Consider the following 16,325-nt stretch of genomic DNA (forward strand, 5'->3'; position numbering starts at 1 on the left):
GCAGTTGAACCTGATCAAGCAACAGACCTTTCTCTTGAAGAAAGGTTTGAACTTGATGAACTTGCATCTTCGTGCATTATTTTAAACCTAGCTGACCATGTAATTAGAAAAATAGGTACTTATGGTTCAGCTGAGGATTTGTGGGACAAATTAAATAACATGTATACTGAAACTTCACTTCCAAATAGGATACATTTGTTAGAACAGTTCTTTAGTTTCAAATTAGATCTTTCAAAGACAATAGATGAAAATTTAGATGTTTTTTCAAAGTTAATTCAAGATATAAAACTTACAGGGGATAAAAACATAGATGACTACAGCTCTATTGTTATGTTAAATGCAATCCCTAGTACATATTCAGATGTAAAATCAGCTATAAAATATGGTAGGGATGTAATTACTCTAGATGTTGTGGTAAATGGTCTAAAAAGTAAAGAAGTGGATTTGAAACTAAGTAAAGCTAATAAACAATCACATGGTGAGGTGATGCATGTTAGGGGTAGATCTCCCTTTAGACCGAATAAAAATGGCTCTTTTTCAAATAACAATAAGCAATGGAATAACTCCTACAATAGTCAATATAAGAAGAAGTCTAGGAGTAAGTCTAGGAATAGATCTCAAACCCCTTCAAAGTATGTTAAACGGTGTTTTAATTGTGGTGACACTTCACATTTCATTAGGAATTGTCCTAAGAAGAATAGAAACTTGAATAACAACAACAATAACTTTAGAAATGGAACACCCACTATTAATACCTCTTCAAATGAACAAGTAAATTTGATTTCTCATGATGATAGCTTAGGTGAAGTGTTTGCTGTTACTGCTGAATGTTCCAATGTGACTGCTTTTAATAAGAATGAATGGTTATTAGATTCAGCTTGCACCTATCACATGACTCCTTTTAAGGAATTTTTCAGTGATTATAAAACTCTTTTAAACTGTAATGTGACTATGGCTGATAATAAGGTTTGCAGTGTTAAAGGAATAGGGACTGTTGTGCTGAAATTTAAATCTGGAAATGTTTTAAAGCTGTGCAATGTGAGACATGTCCCTAATCTGTCAAATAACTTGCTTTCTTGTGCTGGTTTGTCTTCTTTAGGACTAGAAGGAAAATGGGGAATGGATTTTATGAAAATAACTAAGGGTTCTTTAGTAGTTTTCAAGGCTGATTTGAGAAATAATCTCTATATTGTGTCTGCTGTGCCTATTTGTGAATCTGATGCTTGTGTGAATGTTGTCCATGACAGCACTGAGTTGTGGCATAGGAGATTAGGTCATTTAAGTAATAGAGGATTGGAGATTCTGCATAAAACTGGTTGTTTAGGTGCTGGAAATTTCTCAAATGTGCCATTTTGTGACAATTGCATATATGGAAAGCATCATAGAGTTACTTTTCCTCAAAAACCTACTGAAAGTAGGATTTTTTCAAAAGATATCCTTGAATATCTTCACTCAGATGTGTGGGGACCAGCTAGTGAACCCACACATGGTGGTAGAAGATATTTTTTGACTATAATTGATGATTTTTCAAGGAAAGTTTGGGTATTTTTAATGAAACAAAAGTCTGATGTGTTTGAAATTTTTAAAAATTGGAAAATTTCTATTGAAAATCAAACGGGTAAGAAGATTAAGTGTTTGAGAACTGACAATGGCTTAGAATATTGCAATACTTGGTTTGATAGCTTTTGCATTGAAAATGGAATAAAGCGACATAAAACAGCCCCTTATACACCTCAACAAAATGGGGTGGCTGAGAGGATGAACCGAACTCTATTAGAAAGAGTTCGAAGCTTGCTTGCTTCCTCGGGTTTATCCAAGAGCTTTTGGGGTGAGGCTGTTCTTACAGCAGCCTATTTAATTAACAGATCACCTTCAGTGCCTTTGAAAGGTGAATGTCCTGAATTTAGGTGGAGTGGAAAGAGAATTGATTTTTCAAACCTGAAAGTATTTGGCTGTTCTGCTTTTATACGTGTTTTCAATGATAAACTTGAACCTAGGGCTGAGAAGTGTGTGTTCCTAGGGTATCCCGAGGGTGTTAAGGGATATAGGCTATGGTTAAACACTAAACCAGGTTTCAAAACTTTTGTTAGTCGAGATGTAGCATTTAATGAGAATGAAATGCCCTGTTTGAAGCAAAATCAGACTTTAAATGATGAAAATACTGCTGTTAATGAGTCTAATGATACTCAAAATGAGGTGGAGCAAAATCATTATAATTTAGCCAATTTAGAGGCTGAATTACTTGATCACAGTGCCTCAAATAGAACTGATACCAGAACAACCAGTTCTGATCCAGATTTTAATTCTGGAAATTCAGAGACTGGTCTGGAGATCAGTTCTGATGATGTTGATGAGAGAATGGAATCTGGTATTGCTGAAAATATTGATCAAAATCTGGAAAATTATCAACTTGCTAGGGATAGAGTTAGGCGAAATGTAAGACAACCCCCTAGGTTAGATGATTTTGATGTTGATGTTATCTCCTTAGCTTATAATGTGTTTGAATCATTAGATGGTAATGAACCAAGGTCATATAGTGAAGCTATGAAATCAAAACAAAGAAATGAGTGGGTTAATGCAATGAATGAAGAAATGAAGTCATTAAAGGAGAATAAAACCTGGATTTTGGTGCCAAAGTTAGCTAACAGTTCTGTTGTTGATTGTAAATGGCTGTACAAAGTAAAACAAGATGAAAATGGAGTTAGATTTAAAGCAAGATTAGTTGCTAAGGGGTTTACACAAAAGGAGGGAATAGATTACAATGAAATTTTTGCTCCTGTTGTTAAATATTCTACTATAAGACTCATGCTTACTTTGGTTGCCTATTTTAATTGGGAATTGAAACAATTAGATGTAAAAACTGCATTTTTACATGGTGATTTGTATGAAAGGATTTACATGAAACAGCCGGAAGGCTTCTTTGATAAAACTAATCCTAATCATGTGTGTCTTTTAAAAAAATCCCTTTATGGACTGAAACAGTCCCCTAGGCAATGGAACATAAAGTTTGATGAATGCATGAAATCTTTGAAATTTAATAGAAGCAATTTTGATCATTGTTTGTATTTTAAAATAGCATGTGAGCATCCCATATTCTTGCTATTATATGTTGATGATATGTTGATTATGTGTCCTAGTTTGGAAACAATTAATCATGTAAAAGATTGTTTAAGCAAGAAGTTTGATATGAAATACCTAGGAGATGCAAAGGTAATTCTTGGTATGAATATACTTAGGAAAAGAAAAGATAACATGCTGTTTTTAAATCAGTCTTCATACATTAAGAAAATTTTGAATAAATTCTGTATGGCTGATGCTAAACCTTCTGCTGTCCCCCTCACTTCTAATTTTATTTTATCTAAAGAGCAATGCCCAAAATCTGAAACTGATGTGAAATACATGCTGAATGTGCCTTATACTAGCGCTGTAGGTTCTATTATGTACCTGATGGTGTGCACTAGGCCTGATTTAACATATTCTATTAGTTGTTTGAGTAGATACATGGCTAACCCGGGTGTTGAACACTGGAGTGCATTAAAGTGTGTGTTTAAATACTTAGTTGATACTATTGAAGTTGGTCTAGTATTTGGTAAACACACTAATGAGTTAAAACTGAATGGCTATGTGGATTCTAACTATGCGAATGATAGAGACTCTAGGAAGTCTACTACGTCGTATATCTTTACTTTGTGTGATTCTTGTGTTAGTTGGAAATCCCAACTACAACATATTGTTGCCCTCTCTACGACAGAATCGGAATATGTGGCCATAACTGAAGCATTGAAGGAAGGTATGTGGTTAAAAGGTTTATTAAATGAAATAGGCTACTTGAAAAATGAAGTAACAGTTTTTTCAGATAGTCAATCCGGAATTCAGCTTTGTAAAAACCCAGTCTTTCATGATCGAACGAAACATATAGATGTTAGGTTTCATTTCATTCGTGATATAGTGTCTAAGGGTTTTTTAAAACTAGAAAAAATACCTTCTGAGTATAATCCTGCGGACATGGGAACAAAAGTTTTATCAATAACAAAATTCAATTTGTGTAAGAAAACAGTTTATATAGATACTTTTGATTAGGAGAATCTTTAAAACTTGAAGGTTTGTATCTTTTGTTGTTTAAAATTCTGTTTTCAGCATGATATATTTAATCATGTAGCTGTTTTTGTTAGTTGTGAAGCTGAGTTGTTTTTTATAGTTGTTTTAAAACTTGAGAACATTAACCGTGTTAATAAGTCCGCAGGTTAAAAGACTAAATCGTTGGAGCTCGGACAGGGATGACACCCTTGAAGCACTTTCTCCAATGCCCAAAAAGGTGGAGATTTGTGATGTTTTGTGCATATTACACTTCGACCCGACCCGACCCGACCTATCGAAACCCGGATCCCATGCCCGCGGTTCGACCCGATTGAGTGATGAATTGGAGGATGGGTTCGGTTGGCCTGAACCGCCCTGGACCGCCCTCAAACCGGTCCAAGGGGTCTGATATATATATACATCGCTTCCCGGTTCACTAGACAGACGAATCCTCACTCCTTCACATCGCGATATTCACTCTCTGGAGCCCTAGCTTTCCCGACGAACGCGATCGATCTGTCTGGTGCATTCCGGCGAGTTTGGCCATCGGAACTTGAAGTTCATCCACCGTGATTGTGTTACAGCTTGTTCTAGAGCTGTTCTTCGGTTTGATTTCTCGATTCTATGTTTATGGGCTGTTCGTGGTGTAATTGATTGTCCGCGATGATTTAGGCTTAGAATCTTGAGATTTCTTTCGATTAGGTTGTTAATCGCGCTGATTGTGCGTTTCTGTGGATGTCGGTAGTGTTTGGGTCGAGGTTGTGTGTAAGTGTTGCTAGTCGGTTGAAATATTGGGTAAACTGAGTCCGAACTCCTTCGATTAAGAAAGTATATAAAAGATTCGATGTTTCTTGTTTCATATGTGTTCGATTAGTTGTAAACTACAAGCATTAGGTCTTAAATTTCGATTACAAGGCCCACCACATTAAAACGAAACCCAAAATCTTAATGAAAATTCATTCTAACAGAAAAACAAAAAGCATTTGACATTTCTACAAAATTTAAAACCCTAGGAGAAAATCACGCACATCAACTTTGGTCCACTCAATGGCATCCCAACTGCCGGTGCCCTCGATCTTCTCCGACTCCGATAAACGCACGTCCCATTCCCGGAGCGTCGTCCGGCCGGACCGACTTCTCCGCAAATCCATCCTTCTGCATGAACAAATGGACCAATTGAAATTTTTGGTGGGGAATAAAAAGAAAAGGTGAAACCGATAGGCAACGAATTGTACCGCAGTTTCTCCAAGTTAACGATTTTTGAGGTGTGAATCGAGAGCTCCCGGGACCCGGAACACCAAATGAATCACCGCCGTTGGATTTAACTTGCCCCAAATGTAGGTCCTACACCAGCCAACGGTCAAGATTCGGCGGATGCAAAGATATAAGTGGAGTAGGCCGCAGAAAATCTGAACCCGAGATTTCTGCGGAAGTGAAACCATATTGAAGGCAGGACTAAAGTGGGCTGATGAGTTGCCCATTCGGTTCGAACCGCCGGTTCTTTGGTTATCGAACCGGTCGGTTACGGTTCAAATCTAAACCGAATACCAACCGAACCAAAAACCGTTATTTCGACGGTTCGGCTCCGTGAACCGGTGGTTTATGACTGGTTCGGCCATCAAATATATGTATAAAAAAAAAGAAAAAAAAAAAGAAAGAATTGGAGAAAAAAGAAAAGAGGAGGAGAACTGGTTCGGTAAATGTATTAATTAGGGTTGCAAAATGGTGTATTTTAATAATAATAGTAATATATTTATAATTAAAATTTTAATATATATTAGTATTAAATTTTATAAAAATAAAAATAATATTAATAAAACTAAATGATTATTAATGATATAAAAAATTTATAATTATTATTTGTTATATTTATATTTTAAAATTTTATAGTAATTTTTTTTATATAATCATGTTTGATCTTATTATCTAATTTACTAATATCTTTATAATTTTTATTTTTTAATTCAAATTTTTATTTAATTACTTACTAAATTTATTATTTTATTAAATTTTATATTGTAACATTCTAATTAATTACTATTATTTATAAAATTTATACATAATAAATAAATATTAAATATATATCTAAATAAAATTTAAATTTAGACAAATTGTACCAGAAAAAGAAAAACATATTAAATATATATATATATATAAAAGTCAGCTGTTCAAGTCGTAACCGGCAACTTATAAAACAATATTGACGACTTATAAATCATTATCGACGGTTTATAAAACGATATTGACAATTTATAAACTGGTATTTGATGATTTATAAACCGTAATCGAAACCGTCCTTCGAAAATTTTGCTTTGACATTTTGATAAATTGGATTTGAAGTTTTAAATAATAAAAATTATGAAATTAATAATAATTTAATCTGATATAAATATGTAAATATATATATGTATATATGTTTGTTCGTTTTGAGTTTTTAATAATTTTTATTATTCAAACTTTAAGTTTTTCATACAAAAGATATTTTTATTTTTATAAAATTAAAACAAATATTATTTAAATAAAAAAAAATTCAAAATTTCAAATCGAATCCAAATTGAAAAAATACAGGTACATTTGGTACAAAAATATAGATAATGAAATAAAAATATTCTTATTTTTTGTATTTGTTTAGTTAGGAAAATTCAAATTCGACAAATAAATTATTTTTATTTTTCTCATATGTACCCATAAATGAAAAGAAATAAAAATTGTAAATACAAGATAATGTTTATTTGTTATTAAAAATATTACCAATGACTTCAATGCTATATTTGATAAGAATGATCAAGAAGCTCATATATTGGATTTTATTAATTATTTTAGCAAAACACTTTTATTTTTCCAATATTATTTTTCATTTGCGATTTCTTAAAAATAATAATAAACAATATAAAAAAATTACAGAAGTCAAAAAGTAAAAAAAAGAAAAAAAAAACTTCAAATACTCATTACAAAAAATAAAATATTCAACCTAAAATAATACTCCCTCCGTCTCAAACACCGTGCAACATTTCCTTTTTGGTATGTCCCAAAGACCCTGCAACATTTCTAAAATAGGAAATAATTAATTATACTTAATCTCTACCCCACACTTTATCTCATCACATCACCCAAATAAAAAAAATAAAATATACATTTCTCTCTCAATCACATCACCTAATTTCTAAATTATCCTACTTAATACTACCCATCTAAAAACCTGTGTCCAAAACAAATATTGCATCTTATTTGGGACGGAAGGAGTATATTTTATATATTTGACACAATTTTCTATGTCATACACCAAAAATCAATTCATCTAAAAAAAATTACGTCAACAGAAATTGAGTTGTGTAGTGTTAATTTTATATAATTATAATTATTTTATAGTTTGTTTGGTTGTGATTTCAAATTTACTAGTTACTCTGTCCAATTTTTTTTTATAAAAATATATTTTTAAGAAATTATATTAAAATACTATTTAAGAAATTATATAACTCATTTTTCAATATGCCCCTTCAAGTAAAGCCAATAGTTATCCAACCTTTTCAAAAATGCAAAACAGCAAGAACTACTTTTATGTGTTTGTTGGGGGATATTTTACTAATCAATAATTTTTTACTTAAAAAAAATATCAAATCAAACATATTTTTTATTTTTATATATTAGGTTAAAAATAAATTTTACTATTGATTAATTGTTGGTATTCACAATCTTTACATATCTGTTGGTTTAATTAATTAATTAATCATATTTGAATTTTGATTATTTTTAATTATCTTATATAATTAAACTAATCTTAAATTGTGGCCCATTTTTCTCTCATTAAATCTATCACATTAAAAATATACTTGAGAAATCGTGATGGACGGTTTCTCTTTTTTATTATAAATACTCTTAGAAAATCAGAATACACCATCACTATTTGAGAACTAGGGTTTGGCAACGTCGGTTCCAGGATCTGGCAACATCTTCACAGGGTTCCAAAATTTGGCAACATCCTCCAAGAGTTCCAGAGTTTGGCAACGCCATCTTCCCACGGTTCCAATCTACCGTTGGCTTGGAGAAGAGTAAGAACAAATTTAATTTTTAGTAATGGCTGGAGGTTTGTTTAAATTCCGCTTCCACTGACATATTTGATTATATGTTTATTTTCTAATAATAACATCTAAGACACACCCAGTATGGAATCGTAAGACTTAACGAAGGAGTAAGTTCGACCAAATGACGAATAAAAATTATAATATGAATTTTGTGATACTTTATTCATGACTCATATTATTTAGAGTACATACAATGAAAATACCCATAAAAAATATCTTCACACTTTCAAATCGGGATTATCTTTCCTTCACATGGTATTCTTTTTCTTCCAATTCAATAAATAAAATATATATTTATTTTATATTAAAAATAATTATTTTTAAAATTACAATTTTTTAGAAAATATATCAATATACCTATCATTGTATAAAGAATAAATTTTATATAATACCAAATATAAAGAATAAAAATATAAATATAAATATTATAAAAATAAAATAGAATAAAAAAAAAAAGTAAAAATACGATGGGTATCTATACACGATACGTACTTCTACTTAAATTAATGTACATTTTATTTTATTTTATTTTATTTATATTACAAGATGGAAAAAATAAAAAATAAATAAAAACTACGAGAAAAAAATCACAATCTATCTTATTTCTAATATATATAAAATTTAAATTATAATAAAAAAAAATAAAATAACACAATATAATTATATATGTATAGAAGATCTTATTAGTCGTGTGGCAAATTTAATTCGAATAAAAATTATTAGGAAATAATATACATTGTTTTTTATTCCAAGGAAATAATATATATTGTGTCAAAAAATACGGACAAAATCATCGGAGAAAATTAATATTACATTAAAAACAAAAACAAAAAGAAAATCAAAACTAGCTATAAATGCTAACTAAAAAAGAGATTATCTAAATGTCCCATCCAAAGACATTCAGAAGACATAAATTTCGGCTTTAAAATCACTCTACACTTCTTTTGAGTCAAATTATAAATTATAAAACATGTTTTATAGCGGTGACAAATAATGAATATAAGCTCTCTATCATCGTCGTAGTCGGCCAAGTACATCTTGCACATATTTTCCGGACGCAAAACCTTCCTCAGATCCCAAGTGTCGGTAGACTTCATCCATAATTCCATCCACGGAATCGACAGATCATCAAACTCCGTCCATTCGCCGCCAGTTTTCTTCCATCCAACACGGCATTTGTCATGGCACGCGTCTCCAATGAGCATGCAAAAGTGAGTTGACGAACAATCAACGAGACAATAAGAAGTACTACCGGTTCTCGATCCTCGCCCTGTTTTGTACATAATTTTGTAAAACTTCTCGTCCCTTATGTTGAAGAAATTTATTTTAATATAGTAACGATCGATTTCGGTCATTTCTCCTGGAAAAACACAATTGTTAATATAGATCATGTCGCCGTTGACAGAAATGTTTTTGATGTCACCTCTCATTAATGCCATCACCGTAGTTTTCAACTCGTTCCAACGCCGGTTTCTATTGTCAAACACGGTGTACCGTATCGTCGATGGAATCAAGGTGTACGGTTCTGTAAATGGCTCGTGGGCGACTATTTTATAATCATCCGATAATGGATCGAATCCGATGCCGCACTCGACTTGCCTGCGATTCTGAAAAGGAAATCCCAAATCTGTATACTTTCTGGCTGATGGATTCCAGATGATTACTCGAGAAAAGCTCCTCGAATAAGCGAGCATTAGGCCATGGCAGCAAGATTGGTTTCTCAGCCGAAAGTAGTATTTCGGCAATCGCTTCCATTTATTGTTTTCCATTAATCTAGAGAGGCTGTATATATTTTTATTACGAAGGGACTGGGAAAGAAACATGTTTCGATGTGACGACGACGATGGATTATTCTTGGATTGGTGGAGATGCGCAAGGGCGAATTCCCGGCTGGAGATCGTATCATTCCATGACTTGGAGACGGATTTAAATCGGAGGAGAGACTCGACAGGAAGTCGCATGAGAATGAGCTCTACAAGATCAGACGGAACTAATGCACGATGGAGTTGTTCCGCCATAAAAACTAAGTGCGCACTCGGCTGCACGTCCCCACAATATCAAAATAAATAAATAATAAAAAAAAAAAAAATTGCCCAAATTCTACATGAAAGTCAATTCAATGAATATATACATATATATATATATATATAGTTAATGATCCCGAATTAATTTAGATACACATTATTAGTTGGATTTAAACGCAGTTTTTTTGGTTAGTTTGTTTAGGATAGCAATTGTAGATTCTAAAATATCCATTCTAATATTAAAATACATATCTAATATAATCTAATTTAATATTTGAGACTATTTTTGGGTGTATTTATTTGAAAGTTTTTGAATTTTTTTTATTTTAAAAAATTTATGGATTTAGAAAGTCACAAATTTCAGAGTTTGATAGATTTATTAATTGATTTAGATATATTTTCACAGATTTAGAGGTGTATTTATTTAAAATTTTGCAAGATTCAGTTGGATTTTAAAAAATCCATGGATTGTTGTGGATTTAGAAATTCTACCAAGTTTATGTAGATTTGGATGGATTTGATGTATTGATTTAAATAGATTTTTATAGATTTATTTGGATTGTTTATGAATTTGTATAGATTTCATAGGATTGTAAAATAATTTTTTTATTGATTTTTATAATTTATATTATACACATTTGTAGATAAATAAATATTCAAATAATTAAATAAAAGTACAAAAATGTAATATAGTTGAAAAAAAAATATTAAATTATTTATTATTTTTATCTTTATTCTTGTTATCTTTACCTTCATCACCATTATATATTATACTTCCTCCACGTTGCCGTTTCTGTCCGTCCCCATTATATATTATACTTCCTCCACGTTGCCGTTTCTGTCCGTCCCACATACCATGTCATTTTCCTTTTTTGGAAAATGATTATACACTTTAATCTCATTTTAAACTTTTTAATTTATTTTTTTAATTTTAGTTAAACTAATTAGTTATCTTAATCTTAATTTATAGGATAATTATTTTCACTAATACATTCTTAATTATCTACTAATTACACCCCTCCTAAAATACCGTGTCTATAGTGTAGCAGACACGGTATGTGGGACGGAGGGAGTATATAATTAGTGATGTATAATAATTATAGCATAATACTCCCTCCGTCTAAAGCACCTGCAACATTTACAAAATATAAAATATTTAATTATACTTAATCTCTACCGCACATCATCTTAATAAAAAAATAAAATAAAATATACATTTATCTCAATTACATCACATAATTTCTAAATTATCTAATATTACTCACTTAAAAATCGACGTCAAAGCAAATTTTGCACTTTGTTTAGAATGGAGGGTGTACTATTTTTATATATTAACTTTTTTAAATTTTATTATATTATTATTCAATATATTAATTTATTTTAATAGATTAGAACTTTAGCATAATTTTATTATGTATATATGAATTATTACTTTAATAAAGTTAATGTGAAATGACAATAGGATAAAATGGATTTAAAGTAACTCGGGTTCAAATCCTCTATATATAAATTAAATTTATTTGGATATTTTTTATGCAAAAATAATTAATTTAAACTTTTAATTAAAAATATATATTTCCAAAAAAATTGCTAATAATTTGCTATCATATTTTAATTTTTGAAATTATTATTATTTGATTAAGACATTATAATAATATTAATAATTATTATCATAATATTTATCACTTATTATAATAATAATATATTATATTTTAAGAATTCATCAAAATCTCTGTTTATCATGAGAAATCTCATACTATACAATTTATACATAACTTTCCTTTAAAATTCAATAAAATTTATAAACTTTTAAAGTATATGAATCGTTGAATACAACTATATTTTAAAAGATTTTTAAAAGTTTGAATTGAATACCTTCGTATTTTAAAAAACTTGATACACGTTACACTACGATTATGAATCAGCGCCAGTTCCAATTTACCAGCTACTCTCATGGGCCGGGTTCTTGATAGTTCCTGATTCTTAAACGGATCTACTTTCATTTGGTATTTTGGCCAAAATTCAAAAGTTTGAACTGAATACCTCTGTATTTTAAAATACTTCTAAAAATTTGAATTGAATACCGCCGAATTTTAAAAAATCTAATAGAATCCTATAAAATCTTAATTGACTATATATAGACATTTATTATTTTTATAATTTCTATACAATTCTCTAGACCTCGTAAAAAAAAATTCTTTCCAACTATTTCACAATACAAACACATCCTTTATTCAATACCTGACAATTTTGATTTTGTTTAGATATATTTTTTTTATTTATATATTGTATAAAAATTATATAAATAATAATTTATTAGATTGTAATTAAAATAATCCGAACAAACTTAGAGTTTTTTTGTTTAGTATTTTTATTTGATTATTGTTATATGAAGTAAATAGAATTGTATTGTGTTATTAAAATAAATAAATAATAATAATAATATTTTATTTTGAATGTTTATTTTTGTAAAAATATAAAATATATATATTGAAAATCATATAAGAAAAATATTTGACAAACAAACCATTAATAAATATTTAACTTAAATATTAAATAAAAATAATTAAAAAATATTAATATATTGAATAATAATATATTTAAACCAGATATAATTATATAATATTAGTACTATAAATTTAAAATATTAATATACAAAAATAATATTATGCTCCTTCGTCAAAATTTTATAAAATAAAATATTTATTTATAATTAACATAATTTAGTTTTATACAAATATGGGAAGGTTTAAAGATAGAAATATTTTTAATTAAGAAGAGATAGAAATAAAGAAATTTTGAATAGGTCTTAAAATTTATTTATATTTATTATTGTGTTTAAAATTGATAAATTTATAAAAAAAAAAAAGTCATTATTTTGATGAGAAAAAAAAAAATTATCTGTGTCAACACAAAAAATTTTTATTTTTTATCACTAATAATTATTTAATTTTTATTAGTATTGATATTCCTTTAGGCCCCCACATTTTTTTATGTTCGTCCATTATTTTTTTTTTAAAAAAAAATAGAATTATATATTTCAATCGTATTATAAATTTTATAATTTATAATTTATTTGATTTTTATTAAATTAATTAGTTATTATAATCTAAATATATAATTATTTGTATTATATTGTAATTAATTTATACATTCTTCATTATTTACTAGTATAGAATAATATAGAATATTTTTAATTATAAATTTAGTATTATTTTTATTTTTATAGAATAGTATAGAATATTTTTAATTATAAATTTAGTATTATTGTTATAAAATAGTATACAATTTTCTAAAACATTTACCCTAATTAAAACATCATAGCCTTTGCCTGCACTGCACCATGTTTCTTGTTCATTGTCCTCTGGTTATTCGTCTAATTTTGATTTATTTTCTGTTATTTCTTGAGAAAGAGAATTACATTATACAGTCATTCTTGCAAAATATTTTGGTTACACTTGAACTCGACATACTTTTATGTTTCTAAGCACATGAACATTTACCATACAAATAAGTACTTTTTTTTTTTACAACGTGAATCTGCGGCCGCTATTCGAAAATGTGTACTGGGTAAACTTGGCCGAGCCTAATACCCTGCAAATAAGTATACATTTTAAATAATCAAACGAAAGATACAAATTTCAAATGGTTAATTGTAAAAGACAAGATTTAAACAAAGAACAAAAAAATTGAGAAAGAAGAATTTGTATGAACAATTAATTAAGGAAGAATCATAAGATGGTATAGACAGGTTATATATTAACAGCGTACGAAACAATTTTGGCAAGCTAAATTGAATTTTCCAAATGCACACGAAGAGAAAATAATAAACTAACAGATTCGCCGCAAGCATTGTTCCATCCGCATTGAAGGTTGTCGACTTCACTTTCTTTTCTTCTACTTCGGGTGGAGGCGCTAGACTGCAGAATGAGCTCGATAAATTCCCGAGGGACTTGCCCTCTGCCCTGTGAATTTATATAGATATAAATATGCATACAAACTACTTTACACACGCCTACAACAATGAATAAAGCATTAGTTGCATATACCATGATCCAATAGCAGCATCGTAGTTCCTCCTCAAAAAACTTTTGGGTGCTCTGGACGACAATTCTCTGCACGATACGATGCTACAAATATTACTGCCGTTGTTGTTGTTGGTGGTGGCCTTCACAACTTCGACGTGAGGTTCCTCTGCATTCATGGCTGTTTGGTCGTCAAGTAGGATAACTGCTTAACAGAGAAGAGAAGGGGAGAAACTGCGTAACAGATTAGTTAGTTGCGTAAATTTGCGTATTTATATTTCAATATAACACCGCTTAGTCTGTTTGTGGGGAGGCAGAAAGAAAATGGCGGGAATATGTTTGTAACATGTGTTAGTTAGTTTGCGGAAACTAGAACACGTCATCTTTGATTGAGGTTTTTAGTAATATGGTTGCAATTACATGCAAAAATAAAATAATTTTAAAAAACAAAAATAAAAAAAAAAATCAAAAAAACTTTTGATTGAATAAGCTGTTCACCTATAGGAATGAGTTATATATTGTTGATACTAAGGCCTCAGAATGCTATAGCGAATAGAGTTACGGGTGGCGGACAGAGCCGTCTCGATCTTTTTCGGGGCCCTGAGCAAAAATAAATCTTAGGCCCTATAAAGCGTTGGTTAAACAAGAAGTTGAAAGGCAACGGTCTGATGATGGTGTTGACTCGGGAGAAAAAAAATAGAAATCGAATTAAGGGCGTTTCGTCTGAAGGCTTGAATAGTGAGAAAAACTGAGAAAAAATGAAAGAGAAAATAGGAAAAGAGGGAGAAGTGAGTTTTGGTCTGAGTGAATGGACTCTGCTTGAATTGAATAATAATAATAATAAAATAGAAAATAGAAAATAAAATTTAAATTTTAATAATGATAATGGACTAATATTTTTAAAAATGAGTCATAAGCAGTTACTCTTACTCACCCTGCTCATACTAATAGCCGTCCTTGCTGGCGGATTAGAATCAGGTGTGTCTAAATATGGTATTTTCCAACTTATGCCTTAATGTTGCCTGTTTTTGTATATATATATTCTCAATTCCAAATTCTTTTAAATGAACTATTTTCGAATAGTCGAGAGACAGCCAGCCTTAGTGAGCTTAGAGAATATGTTGACACTCATGGTGCCATTTCATCCGGTGGAATGTCATCATTTTTGGTATGGTTTCGTAATCCTGTGAAGGTCTTTGGATATAATGCACGACGGATCTTTGCTATTTGTAAAAAAAAATGACGTATTTAATGAAATGTTTACTTTGTGATTGAATGACCATAAATAGAAATATGTATACTTTTTAGTTGAACGAATGGAGTATTATTTTATACACTTTAATAACATGTTTACTATGATGAATTAAAACTCGGATATTGACTAAAGTTCGCTACATTAATACGCTAATTAAGGATAATTTATACTACCTAAATGGGTAAGATTAATTTATTCAAATAATATTTATACTAAAGTTTATGTTAATTTATATTTAATCAAATAAAGTAACCATCATATTAATTAATCTCATTATTATTTAATCCATAAAAATAATATATGTATTATAATCTAATCATTCAAAGTAAAGACACTCTATATGTATTTATATTAATATTTCTTTCTGTCACTTACTATATCCACATTTCTATTTTCTTTCATCCACTTATTAATTATACATTTTAATTTTATTTTAATATTTGAACTTTATAATTTGTCCCTCAACTTATTAATTATACACTTTAATTTTATTTTAAAATTTTTAATTTATAATTTTTTTAAGAATTTTAATTAGACAAATTAGTTATCTAATTTTGATTTATTTCCTAATTATACTCAACGGACATGATAGCAGGGACGAACGAGTACAATATTTTGCTTAACAAAATATATATAAATATTTATTATTTTTATAATTTCTATACAATTCTCTAAATCTCATAAAAAAATTTCTTTCCAACTATTTCACAATACAAACACACCATTTATTCAAAAAGTGACAATTTTGATTTTGTTTAGATATATTTTTGTTATTTATATATTGTATAAAAATTATATAAATAATAATTTATTAGATTGTAATTAGAATAATACTAATAAACTTAGAGTTTCTTTTTTTATT

At 29.2% G+C, this 16,325-nt stretch overlaps 2 protein-coding genes across 4 annotated transcripts in view; both read right to left on the reverse strand.

Moving 5' to 3' along the window:
- LOC127241288 (phosphatidylinositol-3-phosphatase myotubularin-1) overlaps positions 1 to 5,290 on the reverse strand; it is a 50,149-nt gene extending 44,859 nt beyond the window's left edge. For all 3 annotated transcript variants that reach the window (XM_051260247.1, XM_051260249.1, XM_051260246.1), the window contains exon 1: positions 5,106 to 5,290. In XM_051260247.1, the coding sequence (XP_051116204.1) occupies positions 5,106 to 5,228 (123 nt within the window). In that variant the 5' untranslated portion in view covers positions 5,229 to 5,290. The remainder of the gene's footprint in view (positions 1 to 5,105) is intronic.
- A 3,726-nt stretch (positions 5,291 to 9,016) lies between these two features.
- On the reverse strand, positions 9,017 to 10,177 carry LOC127241213 (putative F-box protein At1g32420). The gene is made up of 2 exons (XM_051260143.1): positions 9,583 to 10,177; positions 9,017 to 9,519 (listed from the first exon to the last, which is right to left on the reverse strand). The coding sequence occupies exons 1-2, from the start codon at positions 10,175 to 10,177 to the stop codon at positions 9,017 to 9,019; spliced, it is 1,098 nt and encodes a 365-aa protein (XP_051116100.1).
- Between the last annotated feature and the right edge of the window lie 6,148 nt (positions 10,178 to 16,325).

This window comes from Andrographis paniculata, unplaced genomic scaffold, assembly GCF_009805555.1.
Source record: "Andrographis paniculata isolate CXL003 unplaced genomic scaffold, ASM980555v1 Contig82END, whole genome shotgun sequence".
Lineage (NCBI taxonomy): Eukaryota > Viridiplantae > Streptophyta > Magnoliopsida > Lamiales > Acanthaceae > Andrographis > Andrographis paniculata.